The sequence below is a fragment of the Jatropha curcas genome, chromosome 10 (genome assembly GCF_041381405.1).
Source record: "Jatropha curcas cultivar XTBG-Jc1 chromosome 10, XTBG_Jcur_1.0, whole genome shotgun sequence".
In the NCBI taxonomy this organism is placed as follows: domain Eukaryota; kingdom Viridiplantae; phylum Streptophyta; class Magnoliopsida; order Malpighiales; family Euphorbiaceae; genus Jatropha; species Jatropha curcas.
The window spans coordinates 4,478,399-4,505,295 of NC_143160.1; the positions used below are offsets into that span (position 1 = coordinate 4,478,399).

Consider the following 26,897-nt stretch of genomic DNA (forward strand, 5'->3'; position numbering starts at 1 on the left):
AGCTGTAAATTCCACGTCTGTGTTCTCTTCTTTCTTCTCCGTTTCCCGCGATCTCCGCGTTTCATGACTCGTAGCTATTTTTGGGTTCAACCTCATTTTGAACACTCTGTAGATCTAGCTTATCCGTGTAGACGAATTGTTCAATTTGGACTGAATCATTGCCTAAATATTTATTGTTTTGCATGATATTATAGAATTTGATTGTGCGGATACGCTGCCATAGTAATGGCTAGGGTTTACGATAACTGGGAAAGGCTGGTGCGAGCCACCTTGAACAGAGAGCAACTGAGAACTGCTGGCCAAGGCCATGAGAGAACTCCTAGTGGCATCGCTGGAGCTGTACCACCATCGCTTGTCCGTACAACAAATATTGATGCCATCTTGCAGGCTGCCGATGAGATTCAAGACGAGGATCCCGTCGTCGCCAGAATTCGTGAGTTGCATTTTATGGTTTTTTTTTTTTTTTCTCCTAGCTTAGGTGACTCAGATTATTGTTATTATTATTATTATTATTATTATTGTTTTTATTTTAATTAGGTGCTTGCTTTTGAATTGAGAGATGGATAATTATGCAGTAATTGGAAATGTTATTATGTGATAGTTCCGTACCAGTTGGTAATATTTTAGTGCGATAGTTAGCCTGAGTATAGAAAATTTAAAATTTTTTTCCCTCCTGCTCTAAGATAAATTTCATTATTGTAGTCCAAATCCCAATAGATTGTAGTTCCTGTAGTTAATGACTATGCAAAAGCACTTGTTTCTGTTTATATGGTGTATTGGTTTGAGAGATAGATGAAGTAGCGGCAGAGGGGAAGAAGCAGAATGGTTACATTCTTACGATCCTGCAAACTGCAAGGAACGTGGGGCTCAAAATTATTTGTGGCATTAACTTATGATCTTTGTTATTTTAGATTAGCGATTTGATCCTGTCGCAGATGAATGTTTTACTGGTCAATTGACTGGAACTGGTTGCACTTGAGAAAGTAGAATGTAACAAATTATGAATTCTGGACACGGTAAGGAAGAAAATGTTGAGGCTATTCATTACAAAAATAAGCACATGGTACTTCGTGACGTGCTTCAAGCTGTAGGGTATATGAGGGTCTTGTAAGTGTAGCAAGAAGATATATCTGCACATTTTATTAGAGACTAGCTCAAGTTGGTGAGGCTTTTGGTATGCATTCAAAATTAGGTATTTTCTGTTAATGTTCAGAAAAGTTGATCACAATCAAGTATAGACATGTAGATCAAGTTTAATCAAAGTTAATGTTTGCTTACTGCTACATTTTTAAGGTTTATGTGTATTCAAATATATCAATATGGGAGTCATGGATATGCCTTTGAATTTGGTCTTTTCTTGTCAGAATTAATCTTTTTAATTTTATTTTGGGTATCATTAATTTGACATATTACAAATTTCTGGTTATTATTTTCCCATCAAATATTGTATCTATTCTTAACTTTCGGTCAATTTGTACTTGTGGATAACTGGATATGAAAATTTTCTTACCAAACATATGGTTCAAGGATTCTTTTCTTCATGTTAACCTGGTAACTTTTATGAAATTTTACTGTTTCAACAGTGTGTGAGCAGGCATATTCGATGGCTCAAAACTTGGATCCAAACAGTGATGGTCGAGGTGTCCTCCAATTCAAGACTGGTTTAATGTCTGTTATTAAGGTATGGCCCAGCTTTGAATCTTGACATATATAAATTGGGCAGTTTCATTATATTGCCATTTTGAATTCAGTAATCTTAAAAAGTCAATCAGTTCAGTCATGCTGTTTTAATTTTGAATTCTTAGTTTGAGTTTTGATGAATTGCTTGTTTGTTGCAGCAAAAACTCGCCAAAAGGGATGGTGCCCCAATAGATCGTAGTCGTGACATTGAACATCTGTGGGATTTTTATCAACGTTACAAGAGAAGGCATAGAGTGGATGATATCCAAAGAGAGGAACAACAATGGCGGGAATCTGGAACTTTTAGTATTGCTGACCTTGAAGGGTATGGTCAAATTTTCTGAAAAATTTGTTCCCCGTCACCTTATCAGCTTTCTCACATCAACTATATTCCTTTCTGCTTGTGGCAAAACTGTAGTCTGTAAGCTTTGGAACCAATGACCACAAATTCTTTTGGTTAAGCATATGATGTGACTACAATGATGTGTCTAATGAAATTCAAATGATTTCACTATAATGTACCATGCTTATTTTGATTCATGTCTCTTCGGTTTCGTTTCTTAACCTTTTTCCACATTTTCTTAATTTTTTGGTGTTCGGGTGCTTAGAAAAATTAGTCAATGGAAAATATTTTCCCAGTCAAAGGATATAATAGATCATTTTTTTTAAGGAAAGGACTTCCTATTTTAAGAAAAGAAAATATTTTCCGAACTTTGACAAATTTATTATAATGAAACAAGTAACATATAAATACCCTCTTTAATCCACTGATTACTGGTAATCATCATTGTGGGCCACGACCAACCAACACCTCATCATCAGGGATTACCATCAGCAGCCACCACAATTTACCATGTTTTCAATGTATTTCTCTCATATTTAACAATAAATCTTCTTAAAAAATATGTATACTTTGAACAGTATTTTTTGAGGAAATTCTAGACAAGTTATTTTCTGCAAACAACCAGAGCCTCAATGTCTTTTGATGATTGCCTACTAAGGTTGAGTTAAAGTTGCATCACTTGATTAAATATTTTGCATGCAAGAGAAAGTAAAATGATAAGGATGCTGTGTTTATGAGTACACTATGTTATTAGCATATTGTAGGGAAAAAAAGTAACTGTATTGTTAATATTATTACTAGTAAATATCGGTCTAAGTTTTCATCACATATGGATATGTAATTGTTTGTTTTAGGTTGGAGTTAAGATCTCGAAGGATGAAAAAGGTGTTTGCTAATTTGAAGGCCTTAGTAGAGGTCATGGAGGCACTTAGCAAAGATGCAGATTCTCAAGGTGTTGGGAGACTTATTAGGGAGGAGGTAGTGGTCTATAACCTGCCTTAGATTTGAATATTAAGCTGTAAAGTAGTTTGATATTTTTACAGTTGCATATACAGGACGCAAGTTCTCCTTTACACTCGTATATCGTTACTGCTGATGATTTATATTTTTATTATCGTACCATTGGATCATAGTATAGGCATACCTAGTTGAATTAAAATTCTGAGCCTATTATTGATGACCAAAAAGCTTCTCTTTACATAATTATTTTTCACCTTTTACTGCTTACACTGCATTTTGTTTCTAGCAAAAAAAAAAAAAAAAAAAAAAAAAAAAAAAATGAAGATCATGTCCTTACATTCGGAGCCTATTATTAACAATCAAAAAGCTTCCCCTTATGGAATAATTTTGACCTTTTACTGTTTATATTGCAGTTTGTCTCTAGAAAAAAATAAAATAAAAAAAAAAAACTAAAAATGAATATGCTCAGGGTAGGACTTATTATAGGGCTTGCGGTACTTGTTTACTTAACTTTTGTTTTGTGCTTTTCTAGTTGCGAAGAATTAAAAAAGCTGGGGAACTCACCCCATATAATATTGTCCCTTTGGAAGCACCATCATTAACCAATGTTATTGGAATTTTCCCTGAGGTAAGCAGGTCATTAATATATGTAATCTTTTATTGCTGATATCTTTTAGCTGCACTGTTATATTATTTCTAGCTGATACTACCTTTGCTTCACATTTTGTGCCACTGAAAGATTGATAATTATAGATGTATCGATTAGGTCCAAATTCAATGTCAGTCTTCAGAAAAAAATCTCATTCTTCTGCATTGGGGTTGGGTGATTTTTCTAGGTTAGAGGTGCAATATCTGCGATTAAATATGCTGAGCACTTCCCCAGACTTCCTGCTGATTTTGAGATTTCTGGAGAACGGGATGCGGACATGTTTGATCTTCTGGAATATGTGTTTGGTTTTCAGGTATGGATAAATTTTTGTTTATTAATCTGCTTTGAGATAAGTTATTATTGGTTTTAGTTTATGTGAAAATATGCATATAGAATTTAATTATGCATCTGAACTTGATTGCTCTTGTTTTATGTTGTTTGTTTGAATTGTCTAACTACTTTGTCGCTTCACTTATTTCCCGTCTTTCCTTCACCCTAATAAATTTAACTGCTTTTGTGAATGTTAAAAAGGCATGACGCTGGCACAACTCATTATGCAAAAATCATTTGTAGATAGAGATCTTCAAGAATGATAGTTTATTTGATGGGCTTCTTCCTCATTAAGGTTGATTGAAACTGGGTTGATCCTACACTTTTAAAATCATATATTGGTGTGGACGATGCATTATGTCTGAAATAGCATGGCATGAGTGCATTGCCAATTGTTCTTATGCATCTTGCTATTGTTGATGGGTTGTGATTATATGTTTAGCTGAATTACCTTTCATTTCTTTTGCACATATGCTTGTGTTTGTGGGTGTATATTTCTAATGGAAGGCATTAAGAGAACTTGCAGTTACTATTGTGAATCAACTTTAATGGCGTCTAGAACAACAATAACAACAACTAAGCCTTAATTCCGTACTAGTTGAGGTCGGCCATTTATATGGTTTATATAAAATGAAAGATAATTTAACAACATTGGATCTAGTTTTTCTGTAAATTTTGAGTTAGTGAATTAAATAACCTAATGTTTTGGCTGAAGATGTGAATAGATAATTGCTCCCTTATCATTTGTGGTTGAATGCATCTTCATATGGTAAAGGACCTTAACTTTTTTAATGTTTTTGTTTCTTTATCAATGACTTTTTCTCTCTCTTTCTTGCAGAAAGACAACATAAGGAATCAACGTGAAAATGTTATCCTCACAGTAGCAAATGCACAGTCCCGACTTGGCATACCTGCTCAGGCTGATCCAGTGAGTCTTTTCAATGATCAAACTCAAACGTATAGCTGGTGCTTTGTTTTTGTCAATGGGCTTGTACATATATTATCATTTATTAGAAGGAATGACTTTGGTTGCTCTTACCTTTGACAAATACTGCGTTGAACAAATCAACTTGACTTAATTTGGTTAAGTATTTGTCCTGAACTAGCTGGGGTTGTCTGTTTAGCTCTATTTATGATCAAATTTCCTATCAGATATGCTACAAAATAAAATGTTGGCCCTTTTAGTTCATGCTGCATATGGTCTAACCTTCATTTTTCTTCTGGCCTACTGTTTGGATCCACTCAACTTTTCTGTACTCATATTCCACAGATTCACATTAATGACAATAAATCATCTTATCGAACTCCTCTGTGTATGAGTGTATGAGAAATTTAAGCCAGTGTTTAGGGCTATAGTGCTTGATTGGAACTCGTATGGGTGTCAACACCAATATTTGGTTTGTCGGTAGTGTATGTTTTGCCCTGTGAATGCTTCATGAATAAATTTTTGGAGGTTGTGCTTATTTTGAAGTTTACTGGGACAGAAACGGGGTTTCTTGTGGAAATTTCGAAGGTTAGCATGAAACAAAATTGGTTTAGCATAACTGCCAAAATATCCTGAGTTTTAGATCAATTTTCAAAATCATAAACCTTTCAGATTATAAAAATTTTAGCCTTTGGATATTTTCCATCTGAATTGTAGCCAAAATCAGACGAGTTGATATAAACTGTTAGGCTCTTTTAGTAAACTGATTAAAAACTATTGTTTTTTGTGGCTATTACATGCTCTATCTGTTGGTTGGAGGTTTTGTACTTTGTGTGGTTCATATTTATCAGCTAGGACGAAAGTGGTTGCTGGGATTCTTCTGGAAGTGGGTTTAACTGATGCACTCTTTATAACCTTTTCTTTTTGCATAGAAAATTGACGAGAAAGCGATCAATGTAGTTTTTTTCAAGGTGCTGGATAACTACATTAAATGGTGCAGATACTTGCGGATACGCCTTGTATGGAATAGGTTACTTCTGCAACCTATTTTTATTCTTCAGTTTTATTTTCACTTCCTTTTTTGATAAAATTTTTGGCACTTATTTTAGTGTTTAACCTTTTCAGTATTGAAGCAATTAATAGGGATCGGAAGCTTTTTCTGGTTTCACTGTACTTTCTCATATGGGGTGAAGCTGCAAATGTCCGCTTTCTTCCTGAATGCATTTGCTATGTATTTCACTATGTAAGCCTGCTTCTTCCCCTATAAGTTTCTTTATGTTAAGATTGCGGTTGGATTTCCTATTTTGCTTGAATTGAGCTTTAAAGTAGCTACAGTACCTTGCTGTGTGTAATTTTTTCTTTTGCACAGTACTTGTGTTCCCCTCACTGACTACATGCTAAAAATAGCTGGTTACTTTACTAAACCATCAGTTAACACCATATTCAGAATTATGCCTGATGACTTCTCCACTTGTTAATTTGACATTATGGGCACGTCTAAATGGCTGAATCTTGGATTTTGTGTAGTAAAACTGAAGGTTTAGCACTGAAAATGATATAACTAAATTGTTTTAAGAGCTAAAATTGCAATTTAAGAATTTCTATAGTAAATCATAAACTTCATATTATTTTTTCGCCTCACCAACATTTTTAAAGAAAAAAAATAGAAACCACAAAATTCTTTCAATAACCGAATTAGATAGAAAATCATAAGAAAAAAATCTCAACTTTAGAAGCCAAATCACAAAAATATATATAAAATAGAGCAAAATGATAGATAAGTATGAAAAGGAAGGAGCATAGAAAGAAGTTAATGAGACCCACAAAGGACAAGAAAACAAAGAAGTAAAAATTTTGGGGCTTGCAGGTGTCAAACCTGCAACTTTTAGTTATTAACACATCAAGCAAACCAACTGAACTAAGGCGCTACTTAGCATTTAAAATAAAAATAACAGTATAAAATGGAAAAAGGTTAAAATTGGTCCCTAAATTATTAGTCAAATTAACATATGAGACTATTTTTTAAAACTAACTATGAGGTTCTAAGTTATGATTCCGTTAGCACTTTGTCTTTCCATCCAAAATACCTTCTTTGACTGTTAATTGACTGAGAAATTGGTCCCAAATTATATTCAAACTAATTATGAGGTCCTTAACTTATGATTTCCGGTAAAACTTGGTCCCTTTGTTTTGAGGCGGAAAGACCAAAGTATCAGAATTAGTTTTTGAAAACAGAGGTCTTCATGTGGCAATTTGACTATCATATTTGTGTTGGCAAGGGTGGGACCACGGTTACCAAGTTCGTCATATGGTTGTGCATTCCTATGTCAAGTTTTTAATATTTTTTTCCCTATGAAAATATTTGTGTTGTATGGTCCCACCCACAAATAGTGTAACTCCAATCCTATTTTAATGGATTATATAACTCTTGGCCTAATTGGGGAAACAAAAAATTCCAAACCTTTGAACAGATTTTCTAATACAAGGATCTTCTGGTAATATGATGCAGTGTCATTTTTTCTCTAAGGATGTTTTACTGATATCTCAATTTATATGCACTTTCTTGTCTGCTATGTGTTTTGGATATCAATGGGAATGAGAACGTTTTCAATGATGCTTTTCAGATGGCCAAGGAGTTGGATGCTACATTGGATCACAGAGAAGCTAATCATGCTGCAAGTTGTATAACTGATAGTGGTTCTGTTTCCTTCCTCGAGCAAATAATTTGTCCTATTTATGAGACAATGGCAGCGGTCAGTAGAGCCTTATTTTGATGTTCTGTTGATCAAATTCAGTACTTCCATATTTAAGCCTACATGAACATAAGATGTTTTAGGGGTGTGGTTTTTGGAGCAGATATGTGAACTTTGCTTTTCCGAAATTCTGTTTTAGATTTTACTATTTGGCACTTAATAAAGTTTTTTAAATATTAATGGAGATTTGATGGCAAAAGTTTGATTCATAGCTTGTAGAATTGAACTTCTTTGTTGTGATCTTATGCTGTTGCCTATGGCAGGAAAGATGTAAAGTTATAGTTGATTGGCATCTGAATAAAATTATGTTTATTTTGTTCCCTTTTAATGGCTTTGATCTTCTATGAGGACCTTGTTTTCCTATCTGTGTTTCTTCTTTTTTCTTTCTTTTTTTCTTTTTTTGAAATTTTTCAATGGACTTTTTGAATCTGGCTTCTGCTTGCTTTAGCTCTTTAATGCCAAAATTTCATTCTGATGTCTTTGTACTATATCTACAAGGGCTCATCTATGTGAGTGCGTTTTGATGGCCTGATTGTTAAATGTGTCTAAGTGAATTGTGAAGTGAAGTTTTTTTTTTTTTTTTTTTTTCTTGCTATTATGTTTCTGCATTTTCAGTATGGATTGGTTGGTCAATCTATCATTGTTGTCTTGTTGATATGCATGCAGGAAGCAGAAAGAAACAATAATGGAAAAGCTGCACATTCAGCATGGCGGAATTATGATGACTTCAATGAATATTTTTGGTTTGTTTTTACGGGTGTTTCATTTCTACTGCTGCCAAATTCTTCTTTAATGGAGGATCTTCATCATCAAATTCAGTGAAGACTATATCACTTTTTTTTTCTTATCTGCAATATGTTATGTAGGTCACCTGCTTGCTTTGAGTTGAACTGGCCTATGAGAAAGGATTCATCATTTTTGTCTAAGCCTAGAAAGCGGAAACGGGTATGACCTTATTTTCTGTTATGTTTTGAATTTTCTTGTCCCATTTCTAATATTTTGTTGCTGAAATTAGAGTAGAGGAAGTGGCAATTCTCTGATTTTTGTGCTTGAAAAATTTAAATGAGGAATTCATGTGGAAGTTTGTGATCTACATGGACATGCATTGTTCAGCATCAAATCATTGTGATAATCAAAATTCAAATTAATTTGAGATGTATTTAGATAGATCACTGTAGGATAATGTTTTCTTGTAGTTAATGTAGCTCTATGCTCCACAGCTGATGCCTTTTCTTGGTATTGAACTTTTAGCAGATTCATCCCTTGCTTTTAATACTTTTGATGTTAATTTTCAGGATTTTGTGAGTATGTCATTCTTGTATAACTCCTGTATTTACAGTTTAATGACCTGCTTAACAACTTATCTTGATATTGGAGTCTATTTCTTTTCTGAGGACATTTTGAAATGGTAGTAGTTGAAGCATTCCATTCAGAAATAGCTGTGTTGAGTATTGTGCATGTATGCTAAGGGGGATTGCTTTAATCAATACCTTCACTAATAAAATTTTCAATTGCTCTCTTGAGTGCAACAATAGTCAATCTTTTATATTATCACTAGTTGCGGCAATTGTGACAATGCAATCATGAAGTGTCCTAGTTAGATAATTGGGTACTGCATGCTGATTAGATCTGATTTCACTTTTATACTAGTGATATTTTTTAGGCTACTGAAGTATGGTTGGCAATCACTAATTTTGTGTTAGGAATTGCTGACAAGCAATGCTCTAACTACAATTTGTTCACCGACAAAATGAAAGAATCACAGAGAAAAGAGAGGGGGGGGGGGGGGGGGAAGAGAGAGAGAGCAGAAGAAAGGATAACTATTGATGGTGAAGTTACAATTCTGTCTTCCAATAGTGAGAGTTGCTCATTTACACTGACTGAGCAAACAACACTGCCACACGCACATTTAAAACAACCTCAGTGAAAATTACAAATAAACTGAGTGAAGATTACTATCCACTCCTAACTTTTTGTTATTGGATAGTTGAAGCATATTGCTAATCTTGTTCTGCACAAGTGGCAAAGTTGGCTGCCTGCTATCCCCTATTTACAGTTCTTTGGAAATGATTGTATCTTCTAGACTCTTATCTCCATTAGGTACTATTTTGCTTATTTTATTTCATTTCTCAAATTGACAGACTGGTAAAAGCACTTTTGTTGAGCACCGTACATTTCTCCACCTATATCGGAGTTTCCATCGACTCTGGATCTTTTTATTTTTGATGTTCCAGGTGAAGTTTATGCTTTCAAATTTCAGTTATATATGCATAACATGCGTTTTTCATCACTCAATTTAATGTGCTATTTTCCTTATTGACACACAGGCATTGACAATTATAGCCTTCAACCATGGGCGTATCAATTTGGATACCTTTAAAGAAATACTTAGCACTGGACCTTCATTTGCTATCATGAACTTCATAGAAAGTACTTTTTCTCAACACCATTCTGGAATGCATGAACCTATGCCATCCATGCAGTACTCATTTCCTTTTGTTTGTTCGTTTGGTCAATTGTTGGTTAAACAGGCTGCTTAGATGTCCTGCTTATGTTCGGGGCTTACACTACAGCGAGAGGCATGGCTATTTCAAGGCTTGTTATTAGGTTTTTCTGGTGGGGCTTGAGTTCAGTGTTCATTATATATGTCTATGTGTAAGTTTTGTTATCTTTTTTTAGGATGCTTTTCCATGGACTATGTCTATTGTCTTCTTGTCACATGGAAATGTATTTGTTCATAGTTGTGTTAAATTATTGCAGGAAGGTTCTGGAGGAAAGACATCAACAGAACTCAGATTCATTCTATTTTCGGTTATATGTACTTGTGTTGGGTGTTTATGCAGCTTTGCGCTTGGTCCTTGCACTGTTACTGAAATTTCCAGCTTGCCATACTTTGTCCGAGATGTCTGATCAATCATTCTTTCAATTTTTTAAGTGGATTTATCAGGTAACCTAAGTTCATTTGCTTCTTCAAGAATGATTACCTAATTTCTTATAGATAGGGAATAAATACTGTAGATCATGTTGATTGATTCTGTACTTAACATGGAATTAATTGTTTATGTCAGGAACGGTATTTTGTTGGGCGTGGTCTTTTTGAGAAAATAACTGATTATTGCAGGTTTGTTTTAATGTTTTACAGTCATAATGCTTTGATGACAACGTCTTGTGACATCCTTTCTTCTAGTTTTCATCGTTAATCATAAAGAGTGTCATCAGCCAGCCTTTGCTTATCTTCTGCAGCACTTAATTTGAGCTATTGCTATCTCTGAGGCTAAATTAAATGCATTTATACTATGTTGCACGAAAACTTTCTTTGGCTGAAACGTTTGGAAAATCCATGGAAACGTTTCGGGGCCGTTTCCGTAAATTGAGTAATTTGGAAACACATTTCCCCTCTCGGAAATATGTTTCTGTAAACTGAAAACTCTCAAAAACTTCCCTCCATGTGGTTCTAGGCCTATCTCTTTCCTGTTTTATTGGTCTTAAGAATGTTATATAGGTAACCACATAAGCAAATAAGTGAGTTTCAAAGCTTAATGTCTTATACTCTCATTAGAGAGCACCAATCATTAGAACTTTTGCGATTTGCTATACTTGGTAGGATTAATATTTATGATGGAAACATGACTTAATCCAACATCTATTCTTAACTACTGCAGGTATGTCATGTTTTGGTTGCTAATCCTCGTTTGCAAATTTACATTTGCATACTTTCTCCAGGCAAGTTATTATATTTCAGTTCTAAAATTTAATTGCTTGAGCATGAGATTATCATGTGCTTTTATTTGTCATATGGAAGTTGACAGATTATAAATATTGTTTAACATATGATGTTTACCAATTCGCAGATTAGACCTCTTGTCAAACCCACCGATACTATCATAAACCTTCATAGTGTGGAATACTCATGGCATGATTTGATATCAAAGAGTGAGTTCATCATTTTTACCCATAATCTTGTTCACCTTCCTCACCTTCCTCCATTGTCGCTGGATAATGCCACTGCATGATTATATGACAATGGATCCTTTGGTTTGATTATTTTGCCCTTATCTATTATCATGTCAAACTCAAACCCGGTCTTGTCAATTGCTGCAGCATCTAAAGGTGGTTCCTTATGATTTTTCCAGTTTGTATTTTACTGAAATTTTCTAATTAGTGGTTTCACTACATAGGATGTTTGTTAGCTCATGCTGTATTTGTAGCAATGACAGCATGGAATTCTCTGAAAACGACAGAAAGGGAATGGTTAAAGATAAAAATGTTTTTGTAATCTCCTTCTACTATTGGGGTTGGGATGTGCCTTCTGTGAGGAATGCTCACGGTTGGGAAATGAAGACCTATGCAAACTTGTTAGCTTTTGTATAAAATAGCAGTGGTTAGAATAGGGAAGGTAAGATTAGACAGAAAAGATCCAAGAACGATTTTTGAGTTGAAAACCAATGTTGAGTCATGCATATGACAGCTGTATTGGAGGATACTGAAATTTTCCTTGGACATGTGCATCTTCCAGGGTTGCGGTCTTTGCTTGTGATTGTTAGGAAGGGTTGCAATGATTTTTTCCCTTACTGATTCATTGTAGTGAAGCTACTTTGAGTCTTTTGAAGTTCAAAAGCACTGTCGGATGCAACTTCCTGTTTGTTGGGGGTTATCACATAGTTGGTGGAACTTTTTGTGAATGCCAAATTTTATTTGGTTCTTCGATTGTTTTGTAATATATGACATGACCTACAAATGTCTGCCTATTCATTTTAGCTACTCCCCTCCCTGATGAAAAATTTTCCTTTTTGGGTGGTGATTACTTGAAAAGGTTGGGATCTCTTGTTGACTCTGCCTAACTTTTTTGCAGAGAATAATCATGCCTTGACCATTGCTAGCCTATGGGCACCTGTCGTGGCTGTGAGTACTTCTATAAATTTATTATTATTATTCTTATTATTTTAAGTTTTATGCTCCCGGGAAGGAGTTTGGCATTAGCTTGCTTAGTGGAAATAACAAACCCTTAAATTTGTTGAATCTGGATTGCATGTTAAATAAAACAGAGCATGTTGGGGTGAGACTCGTCTTGCACTGGTGCAAGACATTGATAACTAGCATGATCAATACTGAATTTGAGCATGCTGACTTGGTAATATCTCATTCTTCTACTGTTTTCCAGATTTATCTCATGGATATCCACATATTCTACACTGTCTTATCAGCAATTGTGGGAGGCATAATGGGTGCACGGGCTCGTTTAGGCGAGGTATCAAATAGTCTGAATACTTATATCAATTTTGACTGCATGTTCCCCTTTCATCATGGTACTTCTTTGTGGCACTTGCTCAATGCTGATGACAGATACGCTCACTTGAAATGGTGCATAAACGTTTTGAGAGCTTCCCAGAGGCATTTGCTAAGAATCTTGTCTCTCCTCAAGCAAAAAGGTGGTGATTTCCTGTTTATGAATTGATTAGGAATTAGTGTTGTATAGGCATAGAGATTTGTCAAATTTCTGGGCTTATACATCAAATACTGGTTGTGCTCAGGAGTAATGCAATCCTCTTGTAAATGCTGCCCAATTTTTCAGCCATAATTAATACTGTCTCAGAATGTATTACTTGGAATGCAATCCACTAGATATATGCCATCAATATCTCACTCAATTAACAGAATAGGATTAACTAAGCTGGCTCCAATAATTTCTGGAGTTTGCTAAGTTGAGTGGCCTATATTTGCTTGTTGGTTCCTATCCTCGTTAGCTCACTTGTAGGGTACTGTTAATTAAATTTTGGGTTGAACTATATGATTAAGCATAAGTTCAGGCCTGATTTGATACTTCCATCTATAGGGATATTCTACCAACTATAACAATACTATGGCGTATGCAGTTTGTTACTTGATGTCCTTATTTGCTGTTGGAGTTTTTTTTAAGGTCAATTTTTTTCCTCTCCTATATTCTAGTTTCTAAATAGTTTGGTGTCTTAAATGCTGGATGTTTTTCTTTGTGAATTGATATTGTATTTTACAGTTTGATGTCTATGCTTCAGTGGGCTGAATTAAATTTTTGCGATTTTATCTATCTTCTCTATTTTACTAACTTCTCAATCAATGTATTCTTACAGGATGCCATTCAATAGACATGCATCTCAGGTAAACAATGTTTCTCATTTGTTGTTCTGAGTTTCTTATTTTTTGTGTTTCTGGAAAGTCTCTCATATTGTTTGTTCTAGGTTGTTCAATTTTGCAATTATTTCTACTTCTGAAGCCCTTAATCCTTTGGACACATGCTGTTTTAATGTGATAGCACTGAGATCATTGGTAACAAATACAAACATGATAAGTATTCTGTAGGACACGATTACCACTTGAATCTGCTGCTTTTAAGCTGAACAAGCCATTTCATTTCTCATCATGTTATAGCTGGATCAAATACTAAATTTATCCTTTCCCACGTTTAGCTTCTAATTTCAGTAAGAACGGAGCAGCAGCTTTTCTTTTAAAAGTTTTTTGATAACATCAATTGCAATTTTTTTTGAACAAAAGATTTGCTTGCTCTTTCAATTTGAGTGAATGTTGTGTGTGCATGCATTGCTTTTTGAAATAGTTGCATATGGCATGTGTTGCATGTGAACATTGGCACAATTTAGGCAAGTATCAGATTGCAATCAGAAACTACGGTTTGCTTCTGTTATTTTTTCTTGAGAATATTTGTGGTTATGTGCTCTTGAAGGCATATTTGAACATATGTGAACTGTGTTCTTTGTGCACTATTTGTGTCTGGGTTTATTTTCTGAGAAATTTTCAATGTTGTTCAATTATATTTTTGTTTCTGCTTGGAATTTATCGCATTTTTCTTATCTTTTTCTGGCTAGAAGCAGAATGTTACTACATGAGATAATTTTCTGCCATTCATGATCTAAATCTTTGGGATGTAATGATTCTGGTTTTCCCAGGACTCTCAAGATACAAACAAAGAGTATGCAGCCATGTTTGCTCCTTTCTGGAATGATATAATCAAAAGCTTGCGTGAAGAAGATTTTATAAGCAATAGGTAGATGACAGACATATACTTTATAATATTGCTATTAATATTTTCATTTATTCTGTTATATTCATAGGTTACTGGCTGCATATTTGTTATGTTTTCAGGGAGATGGACTTGCTTTCAATTCCTAGTAATACAGGAAGTTTGAGATTAGTTCAATGGCCTTTGTTTCTTCTGAGTAGTAAGGTGCAGCTTATTCCTGGTCTTGAACACTTACATCACTAATGGACCTAAGTAGATGACTTATTCTGTTATGATCTTGCAGATCTTGTTGGCAGTTGATTTGGCTTTGGACTGTAAAGATACTCAGGCAGATTTGTGGAACAGAATATGCAGGGATGAGTACATGGCATATGCAGTTCAGGAGTGCTACTACAGTGTTGAAAAAATTTTGCACTCTCTGGTTGATGGTGAAGGGCGACTATGGTACAAATCTTTCTTCCGTAGTCGCATTGACTAGATTTTTCTTTCCTTTTCTTGTGAATTTTTTTTTTTCCGTTTACCATGTTGGTTGGCACAGTAACGGATGATTATGTACTTATTTTGCCTTACACTTCTCTTATATGATAGGGTTGAAAGGATCTTTCGTGAGATCAACAATAGTATATTGGAGGATTCACTACTTGTAACTTTATCACTTAAGAAGCTTCCTCAAGTGGTGCAGAAATTTACTGCACTAACTGGACTCCTGGTATTTTTTTGTGTGTTTGTATTTCTAAATTAATGCATTATCATTATGGGAATAAGTTTGCTTGGATGTTTCACTAAAGTTTTGAACATGACAATTGAGGCAACCTCAGTTTGCAACATCTGAGTTTGCTTACATTCATGTTATCTGGGCATGCCAGGAATTTATTTATTTTGTTTTAATTTTTTCCCTTCAATTCATAAGGTTTTGGGTGTTGGTCATGATGTTGAGATTCTGTTTCTGTATCTGTTGATGTTCTCAATGACAACAAATTACTTGTGTCACAGATACGAGATCAACCTGAACTAGCTAAGGGTGCTGCAAATGCTTTGTTTCAGCTATATGAGGTTGTAACGCATGATCTGATGTCAGCTGATCTGAGGTATTATTGGTATCACACCCTTACTTGAAAATTTTATTTGAAGTACATTTTAGTTTATCATCAATTTAGAAGTTCTGTTTGTACTTTAATGATGCAGAGAGCAGCTTGATACGTGGAACATTGTGGCAAGAGCAAGAAATGAAGGGCGCCTGTTTTCCACAATTCAATGGCCTACAGATTCAGAAATTGTAAAGATCTTTGAAGTACCAATTGTTTGGTCTTTGTTTGTGGTGCTGTGTGCATTTACATGTGTAGTTTTATCTATTTGTTGGCACAGAAAGAGCAGGTGAAGCGGTTGCATCTTCTTCTTACCGTAAAGGACAATGCTGCCAATATTCCTAAGAATCTTGAAGCCAGAAGAAGATTACAGTTCTTCACAAATTCACTATTTATGGATATGCCTCAAGCAAAGCCAGTTTCTGAAATTATACCTTTTAGGTGTCTATGATTTAGCCCCCTAGTTGGCAACTGTGCATTAATAGTGCGATATATATATTTTTTTGTGTGTCTTTGTGCGTTTGCATTTAACTATTCATTTTCTTCTGTTTGCATATAGCGTCTTCACTCCGTACTACAGTGAGACTGTACTTTATAGTTACTCTGAGTTGCGAGATGAAAATGAGGATGGAATATCAATTCTTTTCTATCTTCAGAAAATTTTTCCAGGTATCTTTTTTTTTTTTTTTTTTATTCTGTTCTGTCAAATCTCAGTAGTGAATCCTTCTGCATCTCGAATAAGGACAAACATTAAGGAGGATTGTGAAGGAGGAAGCTTGAATAAGAATGATATGCCCTTGAAGAAAGAACCATCTTTACAGACTTTAGCAATTATTGTGTCATGAGAAGTGGTTCACTTTGGATTATCATCCAAGGGGCTCCAAATTTAATGGTCAATCTTGAACCTACATCCTGATAAAGTGGCAGCATAAAACATCTGGGTGCAAATTAACACCTACCGAGCCACTTTTTGATGTATTAATCTCCAAGGTTGACACTTCTAAAATACATGCAAGCAAACTAAAACATCTATGAAACTATTCCCTAACCTTTTGACACTATACAAGCTCCTCTACCTTTCTCAATAAACTTGTTGGATCATTAGCTTTGGAATCCAACACATTTAAGCAGGCTTCCTCAGTTTGTGTCTCTAGTTAATGTTAAGTGCAGGGAGGTCTGAAAAAAATAGGAAACATATGAACAGTCGTCGTGACTCATGTTTGTTTATCTTTACTCTAGTTGCAGACCTGGCTCTTTTCCTTCTCTTATGTTGGCATCCTATTTCCTTTTATTACATTCTTCGTACATGTGGAAATCTTTTCTACACTTGAGAGGGTGCTGTTTGATACTCTACTAAGTGCTTACATTCTTTCTTCATTACTCATCAATGTTGTTCTAGTTGATAGCTGTGTATATCTATTCCTTTTTCAGATGAATGGGAGAATTTTTTGGAAAGGATTGGTAGAGGAGAGTCTACTGGGGATGTTGATTTTCAGAAAAATTCTGGTGATACTTTGGAACTTCGTTTTTGGGCATCCTATCGAGGGCAGACTCTTGCTCGAACTGGTTAGATGTTGTTTATTTAATTGTTCCTTGTGTCTTCATTTTGAGTTTCGTCTCATTGTGTTATATTGCTCATAGGATAATACTATGTTTAATTTTCCTCTGATAATTTTATTTTTCTTGGGGAGGCAGTACGTGGTATGATGTATTATAGAAGGGCTTTAATGTTGCAGAGCTTTTTGGAAAGGAGATCATTAGGAGGTACTTTTTGAGGCACCCGTCATGTTCTCTTCTATAAAGGGCAAGATATCAATATGTTCACTTAATTATCTTGTTTTTGTAGTGGATGATTATTCTCAGACAGAGTTCTTCACCACCCAAGGTTTTGAACTATCACGTGAATCAAGGGCTCAAGCTGACTTGAAATTCACTTATGTAGTCTCATGCCAAATTTATGGGCAACAAAAGCAACGGAAGGATAAAGAGGCTGCTGATATTGCTCTTCTGTTGCAGCGGTATAATATTTTCTTTCAATTATTTGATCTCTAGAATGGATTGATCCAGTTTTCTGGTAACTATCGGTTTCTTTGTGTTGTTTTTTCTTCAAAATGGAATAGTGTCTTTATTGATGTAATGCTTTACATTACACAATGTTTATGTGAGTACAAGGATGGGTGTGAAGTACCTGTTAGTGGAAGAAAGTTTCCGGATAGGAGAGCTATGCTTTTGTTTCTTTTAAAACTTAATTAGTTTCTAATATTTCTTATTTGTGTGAACTAATATTTAATTCAATTGTGTTCCTTTAGAATTCTTTAATTTGCTGTTGCTTATCCAGTGGAGGACTTGGAAATGTGTGGGTAAACTAAAATAATAGTTTGAGTATGAATAATTATTAACAGATTTGATAAATGTTTAATGAAGACAAGGAGAGGCATTGAAAAGTTAATTATCTGTTAACAATCTTAGGGGTCAAGGTGAGACAAAATGTGCCAAGTATTCTGTATGAACATGTAAAGTTTGATATCTTGGCCTACTTTTGACTGTTTCAAGTTGTCAAATTCATTTATTTCTTGCTTTTGTGTTTGTTACTTCGATTTTTTGGAATAACAACGGGAAAATTTGCAATTAGTCAGTAAAACTGTTTACTTCATATTAATGCCTATAGGTCATAATTCTAAAGTCATCAGGCGGCATGACTTGGTAATGTAAGTCATTGAGGTTCTGTTTACATGCTTATGCACTTTAGTTTCTGCTTTTAGGAATGAGGCACTTCGAGTTGCCTTCATACATACAGAGGAGAGTGGTGCTGCTGATGGAAAGGCTTCTAAGGAATTTTATTCCAAGCTTGTTAAAGCTGATATACATGGAAAAGATCAGGTAGATAATTATTTAACTAATATTTTGTAATGCTTAATTTTCTGCACAGAAAACGTCTTTTATCAATCATACTTTCTGTAAAATGTTATTTTTATTTTGTGTTACCACACAGGTTTCTGAGTGTTTTTTCTCCCAAAAGCAATATAGTGACAACTTAACATGACCAAAAATGTGATTTTTCTGCTATATTTTCCTTCTGAAATAAACACTAGGGCTCTTGGAGTATACCCTGTGTTTAGAGGAATAACTTTCTATTTTGTTTGGCAAGTTTTCTGAAACTGCCGCGCTGGATGGTTGTGGTTTTGTTTTACATTTCCACTGGATTTAAGCTTATATGATATAGGCTTATGGCTGCTTGGGCATTTCCACTATCTATAGTTTTATATAATTTGATAATAATTATTTTGCATGATCATGTGTTGACCATTATTCTTGAAGCTTCTTTGTAATTGCCATCTCTTTTTTCCCGCTAATATTGGATATTGCCATTTGCTTAAATTATTTTTGAGGTATTTCTTGTTGTTTTGCTATGTCATAAAGTGGTTTTATGAATGTTTTCTTTACTTACTATCTGCTTTATAGTGGTGATCTTATTTTCCTTTTTATCTTTAAATGTAGGAAATATATTCGATAAAACTTCCTGGAGATCCGAAGCTTGGAGAAGGGAAGCCTGAAAACCAAAACCATGCTATAATTTTTACTCGTGGGGAAGCCATTCAAACTATTGACATGAACCAGGTTATATATATATCTATATTCTCCATCTACATATTAGACAATGTATTAATTGGTATTATTTCTGGTGTTGATTTCATTGCAAATCTTTTGCAACATTTTGGAACTCAACTAAGCCTTAATCTGAAACAATTTTAATTGACAAAGTACTTTTACACTTGAAACACATGATGTTCGTGTCTTGAAGTCCCTTAACTGATGGGTGTGCTTCTTAAAGGTCCCTTAGAAAGTGTTTGTAGTGTGTTATATCTAGGCTTACCACTTACATTATCAATATCTTTTTCTATTTGCGGCTGGAGTCGCCTAGTGTTTTGTAGGTTTTAATGTTTTTGCTAGGAGCAATATTATGCTATCTGATGCATATGCCATTGTATAGGATAACTATCTTGAAGAGGCACTGAAGATGAGAAATCTTCTTGAGGAATTTCAAGCAAAACATGGCATTCGACCTCCCACTATTCTTGGTGTAAGGGAACATGTTTTTACTGGAAGGTTTGGCATGCACTTTCTCACACAATTGATTACTCTTATTTTGTCACTCTGATGATCTTACCACTCATTGTTTCGAATGTGTTTATGCAGTGTTTCATCTTTAGCTTGGTTTATGTCCAATCAAGAGACTAGTTTTGTGACATTGGCACAGCGCGTGTTAGCAAACCCTCTCAAGTGAGTAGTTTACAGCCTCTTTGATATCCTTTTAAGATAAAATTTAGTTGGTGACTTATTTTTTAAGATAAAATTTAGTAGTTTATTCAAGGGCTTAGTTTACAGTGTTAGTGTTCAATCATTTATTTATAATCTTCTTAGTGGAATTGGATTGAATGATGAAATCAGAATATGATTGAACAGTTAGGTTTGAGAATATATTATTTTGTGTAAACTCTATTATGTCTTTCACAGCAATAACCAATTTTGTAAACAGAAACACCAAATGCCATTGCCCTCAAGAAGGCAAAAAAAGAAAAAGATGAAAAGTATTGTTGTGTAAATTGATTCACAAGGCAAAAATATCTGGTTAAAGACCATCCTCTTATCTGGATTCTTAATGATCCTGTTAATATGACAAGCATGTTACTTATTATATGTGCTTCACATTGCTTTGTGAATTGGCAATGTAAATATTTATTAAAGGTTGTTGACTTTTTGTTACTGCAAGAAAAATCAGTGGAAAATTCGGTGAGTACATTCTTTACTAAATTGACTGATTAAGGTGCTTTTACTGTCATAAAAATATGGATTTATATTTCAGACTAAGCACTCATATATTTCATATATGTTTGGCTCAGTTTATATTCTTCTTAATTTTTTTCATTATTGCGAGCCAGCAAAGTCGTCCTTTTGATAAGGAAAAAAAAAAATCAGATAGTCTGTGGCAAAATATATTCCTTTTCTATTTCAGTTTGTGGGTTTGGTTTAGCTAGAAACAAATTCTTTATTCTGGAATGTACCATCACTCTTCCATAATTGTATAGTTGCATAGTCATCTTCATGCCTCTGTGTGTGTGCCTTCATTTGGCTCTGTCATAATATTGTCTGCAGGAGCATTAGTGTTTTCTTCTTCTCTTAAATGAATCTTTGATGAGCAACTTTTGTGCTGTTAAAAAAAAAATCTTGCAGAGTTCGCATGCACTATGGCCATCCAGATGTTTTTGATCGAATATTTCACATAACTCGAGGTGGCATTAGCAAGGCATCACGTGTAATTAATATTAGTGAAGATATATTTGCAGGTAAGTGTCATAGATGACAATTGTTTTGTCCCCTTCTCTGTGTCCATTCTTCTATAATTTATTAATTAAAATTTATTGTTATTCGCGATTGTTGTATGGCTGTCTTTATTAATGACTGAATTTAAAATATATAGATATTTAGGACAATTGATTTGTGGTGTTACAATTGATTTGTGTTGATGACTTGACTATCTACTTGTCTTTTGAATATCCTAGTCTTTCAAAAGGATATTGAACTGATAAGTATGACGCATTTGATCAAGGCATCCTTTGGTTCGAATTTTGCCTTTTGCCTTCTAAAAAGTAATTTTTATAAATTGATTTCGCAATTGAGCAAATTAATAATAGAAAAGTATATTTACTTTATAAATTACTAAATATATTAATTTTACTTCACTTGAAAACATAAAAAATACAATTGTAAAAAAATAAAAATAAAAAAGGCCTTTCTGAATGCAGCCTTTGCTTTTAGATCAGCGTAGATAGAACCTCTTCAAGCTTAAAAAGTGTGTTTTGCTTATCCATCCAAACCTTGCTGTTTGCTCTAGAATAGCAAAAGCAGAAACAGAAATGAAAGCTAAACTAATTAATAAAAGTCTTGGCTTGGAACATAGATATATTATCATATTACAAGACTTACCAACTCCCTTCTTGTTTAGCACCTGAAACACATTACTCAAACTATAATTGTCATGTCTGTGTTCTCATGTATTTTGGACATTAGAGTACTGGGAATTTTAAGAGCTTCCTGAAATATTTGAAACAAATTTTTGTTTCTTCATTTTTTGATACAATAATGCTAATTTTTTGTTCTTTTTTTTTTTTTTTTGCCCCTTTTGGGGCCTGCATTAGAATTTTCCTTTACTTTTTCCCCTGCCTTGTCCCCTTTCTTCTAGATCCCCTTTATTACTTCATTGTCGGTGAATCTTCTGATTCTGAACAAGGAGTTGCTTATTTATTCTGCATAATTATGTATAAAAGAAAGTAAGAGCTCAAGGATTAATCAACTTTCCTGACTGTGCTTATTTCTGAGTTTTTTCCTGAAATATTTCTGAAATTCTAAATTCTTCTCAAAGACTTCACTCTTGGGTTGGGTTAAGGGAGTGATATTTTATGTGTTGCTGCTTACTCAAGTAGTTCCGAACTATTTTTCATTATATAAAATGGAATGCTGCAGGGTTTAACTCCACATTAAGGCAAGGGAATGTTACTCACCATGAATACATTCAGGTTTATATTCTAGGTCATATTATTTTTCTTTATCTTTGGTACATCATATTCTTGGTTTCTTGATACCCTGCTTGATGTAGGTTGGAAAGGGAAGAGATGTTGGGTTGAACCAGATTGCTCTTTTTGAAGGGAAAGTGGCTGGAGGAAATGGAGAGCAAGTCCTTAGCAGGGATGTGTATAGGCTCGGACAACTTTTTGATTTCTTCAGAATGCTTTCTTTTTATTTCACAACTGTTGGGTACTATCTTTGCACAATGGTATCGTTACGTGGACTCTTTGTTTTTTTGTCACTTCAAATAATTTGATCTCCTTTAATTAACATATCTCTCAAAACATCCAACAAAAAATTTGCTTTATTGCAGATGACAGTCCTTACAGTGTACATATTCTTGTATGGAAGGGTCTACCTGGTACTTTTAACTACCCTCATTTTTTCCCTCTTAATTTTGAGCGGCTGTCTCAATTGTTGTTTTTGTTTTTATTTTGAGTTTTACTATTTTCCCCGTTCATTTTATAGTTGCTGAGATGTTGGTTGGTTAACAAAGATTGTTTATTGGTAACTGAGCAGACAATCTCTGCTTTAGTGAATTTGCAACCAAGTAGCTGGACTAGAGTCATTTCATTGCAATTGACACACCTTTCTAAGATTATTCGTACATATGGATGGAATATTTTATTAATATGCTATCAAAATTTCAGGCTTTCTCAGGGCTTGATAGTGCAATTGCAACTGAAGCGAAGCTATTAGGTAACACAGCTTTAGATGCTGTTTTGAATGCACAATTCTTGGTCCAGATTGGGGTTTTTACTGCAGTCCCCATGATAATGGGCTTTATACTGGAATTAGGATTGCTGAAGGTGAGTAAATGTATTTCTTATTGGTGTTTTGCTAAGATTAATTTCTCTTCAATGCAGTTAAGCTTCTTCCATCTTATAATTCTTTGTAATTTATTTTATGACTTGTTCTTAACATACTTATCTAATGATTTATTTTTCCAATGAAACAATTTTTTGTGGTTGCAGGCTGTGTTTAGCTTTGTTACAATGCAACTTCAGTTGTGTTCAGTCTTCTTCACATTCTCTTTGGGCACTAAAACTCATTATTTCGGACGTACAATCCTCCATGGAGGTGCAAAAGTATGTCTCTCTCCCTCTCTTTCTATTTAAAAAAAAGTACATGCTTTATTTGTTTTGGAAAATGATATCTGTCTAATTTCACCAACAGTACAGAGCAACTGGTAGAGGCTTTGTGGTCCGTCACATCAAATTTGCTGAAAATTATAGGCTTTACTCAAGAAGTCATTTTGTTAAAGCGTATGTGATGTCCACATGATGATTGATTGTGATTTCGTTTGTCTAATGCCAGTCATTATCCTTTTCCTTGCTTTCATTAATCATTTATTTGTCTATATCAGGAGTCTCAAATTGACAAGTCCTTTTGCTTTGAATCTTCCAAATTGTTTCCTCAGGCTTGAAGTGGCATTGCTGCTTATAGTTTACATTGCATATGGATACACAAGAGGAGGTGCCACATCCTTCATTTTGTTAACTTTGAGCAGCTGGTTTCTTGTCATCTCATGGCTTTTTGCTCCTTACATATTCAATCCGTCTGGTTTTGAATGGCAAAAGTAAGATTTTTTTCCCTATTGTTTATGTTTTAAGCTTTTAACCTGAAGAAGTTGTTGTGTGCGGCATGTCATTATATAACTTACCTCCTCTCTATCACAGTCTTCTGATGCTGATGGCATATGGTTTATTAAACAGGACGGTTGAAGATTTTGATGATTGGACCAGCTGGCTTCTGTACAGAGGTGGGGTAGGGGTAAAAGGAGATGATAGCTGGGAATCATGGTGGAATGAAGAACAGGTCCTGCTTCTATTCTATTATTATAATGGGGTTTTAGCAACATTGTGCTTTTGATACGGAAGTCCTCTTGCTTGAGCTGAATCCTGTTTCTCATTTTAAAATGGATAAGAGTTTGTGCTGCTAGAGTTTGTTTGTAATTTCATTTTCTATCGTATGCATCACTATATGTTGTGGCATGCCATCATGCTAACAGGTTAGGAGAAGTTTCTTCTGAAAAATGTTTTATCATGTGGGTTGGAGCTTAATCTGCTTATCCTATCTCTAGTGACTTTATCATTTGTTTTTTCTGAAAAATGTTTTATCATTTGTTTTTTCTGCAGATGCATATCCAAACTTTGAGAGGCCGCATATTGGAAACAATATTAAGCTTACGGTTCTTCATGTTTCAATATGGCATTGTATACAAGCTCCATCTCACAGGAAAGGACACATCTCTTGCGGTAATCATCTTATCCTTTTTTTTTTTTTTAACAGTTTCTTTTTAGCATTTCCAAAGACAATTTTAGTGAAACTTGCAAATGTGAAAGTGGGAGTGTATTCTTATTATAACAATATTCGGGTTATGCTAATTTGTGACCAGTAGTCTATTTGTTCGTTTCTTTTCTCAATTAAATAACTAAAATGAAGAATAATTTAAAAGAACCATTATTATGCTAATAAGTGTTCTTACTATTTCTGGTGCTTGCTGGTGGGCATGGTTGCAGAGATCACATTTTACTTAAAAGGCAATATGAAATTTAACAATTTAGATTTAGCTAATGAAACTTTCTGATATTGACAACGTCCTTTTTTGTCTAGATCTATGGCTTCTCCTGGGTTGTATTGATTGGCATAGTCATGATATTTAAGGTTTGTATCAGTTTTAAACTGACTTCTGATCTTCTATCCACATGCTAATTGTTTATGTTGTACTCATCATGTGTTCTGTGTTGCATTTTCTTGCAGATTTTTACCTTTAGCCCCAAAAAATCAGACAACTTCCTTGAGAAATATGTCAACTTTAAGCTATTCATGCGATTCATGCAAGGAGTCACAGCACTAGGACTTATTGCTGCCGTTTGCCTTGTTGTTGCCTTCACCAATCTGTCGATTGCAGACCTTTTTGCTAGCATACTGGCGTTTATTCCTACTGGATGGGCCATGTTATGTGTAAGTTGAAGTGGCCCTTCTCCAATTTTGCATAGTATGATGTGCAAAAAACAAACCGCACATATAGAATTCTTTTTCTGAATTATACTTTAACAAAGAATTTTGTATTTTGGAGTGGCAATAGAAGTAGCAACTAGCTAGCTGTTTTGAGAGTGAGCTGAAAAGAGATTTGAGAACATTATCCTTCCGCTGCAAATCCATGCAATGGTAGTTGCTGCCAAATCTAGCACTATTTGTCTCAGCCAGGATAAAAATTGTCCAACTCTCTCTCTTTTTAAATGACCATAATGCTCCTTTTAGGAGCATGGACATGCTGAGCAATGGAGGATTGACTTTCTGATTGCATTTGGAAGAACGCCTTTCTTCCTTGATCTAAATGTTCCTTATTATCCAGTTCTAACCTACATATGTTTCAAATATTATTTTCTGACTGTTGTATACCTTCTGTGCTTCTTTTGAAACAGTTGGCTATCACTTGGAAAAAGGTGGTATGGAGTCTAGGGCTGTGGGACTCGGTGCGGGAGTTTGCCAGAATGTACGATGCTGGGATGGGTGTCATCATTTTTGCTCCTATTGCTTTCTTATCATGGTTTCCATTCATTTCTACCTTCCAGTCTCGCCTTCTCTTCAACCAAGCGTTTAGTCGTGGGCTGGAGATCTCTCTTATCCTTGCTGGAAACAAAGCCAACGTTGATGCCTGATTTTTTACCTTCCTATTTGTTGTGGATTCTAGATGAAACAGCTCTTGCTGCTTTTTTTTCTATTATTATTAAGTAGGATTCTGTATGGCTGTGCATATGTAAGAAATGGAAATGTACAAGTAAACTAGAAAAGTTTCTTTTTTTCCCCCAATTTGGTTGAAGATAAATATTGAGTCTAGCAAAACAAGCGCATATGACGGAATATTACCTATTCAGGTTTTTTTTTTTTTTTTTTTTATTTTTCTTCGAGGAAAAGTCTTTTCGCAGTTGTTTCTAGAAGACTTGGAATAAAGAACAGTGTCAAGTGAAGAATATAACGGTCCAATATCGATCTGGTAGCTTGGTTCAAATGTGAGAGGGTACATTTATTGATTACATAAGCTAAAGAGGAAGACAACTCATTTCGTGTGTGAGAGAAATTATAAGATAAACAAACGTCGTATATGGTGTGGCAATCTTTTATGTTGGGTTAGTATTTCCCGTTTTGTTGATCTTTTAGCAAAGGTTCCTGTTAGTGGCTATTGAAACTTGTAAGAGACGTTTGTAAAAGAATTAATAAGAATTTTATTTTAATTTTTCACTTGTAAGGTCAAGGTGGAAAACTAAAATTTCAAATCCAAATGCCACTTTACTCCAAGTGTGGAAATATGTCTGCAAACTAAAATACATAACTATATTACAATTATTATTATTATTATTATTATCATTACTACTAGTTCTTACTCTCTCTATGTAACTCTAATCTTAGTTAGGCTTATGTATTATGTAGTTTCAAACCCTTGTAGATATCTGCCCACCCTGTTTTCAATCTTTGATTGGTTGCTTTAGTTGGTTAGGTTACTTCCAGAATTAATAGCATTGCTTTTGC

General features: G+C 34.5%; 1 protein-coding gene across 1 annotated transcript; it reads left to right on the top strand.

Annotated features, from left to right (window-relative positions):
- On the top strand, positions 1-26,180 carry GSL8 (glucan synthase-like 8). Its single transcript, XM_089715518.1, has 51 exons — positions 1-433; positions 1,584-1,681; positions 1,839-2,005; positions 2,878-3,001; positions 3,516-3,611; positions 3,820-3,945; positions 4,801-4,890; positions 5,820-5,917; positions 6,013-6,130; positions 7,512-7,640; positions 8,307-8,383; positions 8,507-8,585; positions 9,782-9,874; positions 9,968-10,070; positions 10,172-10,295; positions 10,401-10,587; positions 10,709-10,761; positions 11,303-11,363; positions 11,492-11,573; positions 12,493-12,542; positions 12,802-12,888; positions 12,984-13,069; positions 13,748-13,775; positions 14,579-14,676; positions 14,775-14,856; positions 14,936-15,096; positions 15,241-15,361; positions 15,646-15,740; positions 15,838-15,928; positions 16,018-16,178; positions 16,297-16,406; positions 17,169-17,303; positions 17,433-17,501; positions 17,584-17,755; positions 18,500-18,617; positions 19,236-19,355; positions 19,729-19,844; positions 19,935-20,018; positions 20,970-21,082; positions 22,260-22,312; positions 22,393-22,569; positions 22,675-22,722; positions 23,012-23,170; positions 23,336-23,449; positions 23,538-23,626; positions 23,782-23,940; positions 24,077-24,179; positions 24,500-24,619; positions 24,978-25,028; positions 25,125-25,328; positions 25,793-26,180. The coding sequence occupies exons 1-51, from the start codon at positions 226-228 to the stop codon at positions 26,027-26,029; spliced, it is 5,724 nt and encodes a 1,907-aa protein (XP_089571644.1). The 5' UTR covers positions 1-225; the 3' UTR covers positions 26,030-26,180.
- The last annotated feature ends 717 nt before the right edge of the window (positions 26,181-26,897 follow it).

Excerpts from the sequence above, each read along its gene's own strand:
- GSL8 (XM_089715518.1), top strand. The coding sequence starts at position 226 with ATGGCTAGGGTTTACGATAACTGGGAAAGGCTGGTGCGAGCCACCTTG. Across the intron at positions 6,131-7,511 it reads TTTGCTATGTATTTCACTAT|ATGGCCAAGGAGTTGGATGC; the intron begins GTAAGCCTGCTT and ends GATGCTTTTCAG. Across the intron at positions 16,407-17,168 it reads TCTTCAGAAAATTTTTCCAG|ATGAATGGGAGAATTTTTTG; the intron begins GTATCTTTTTTT and ends TTCCTTTTTCAG.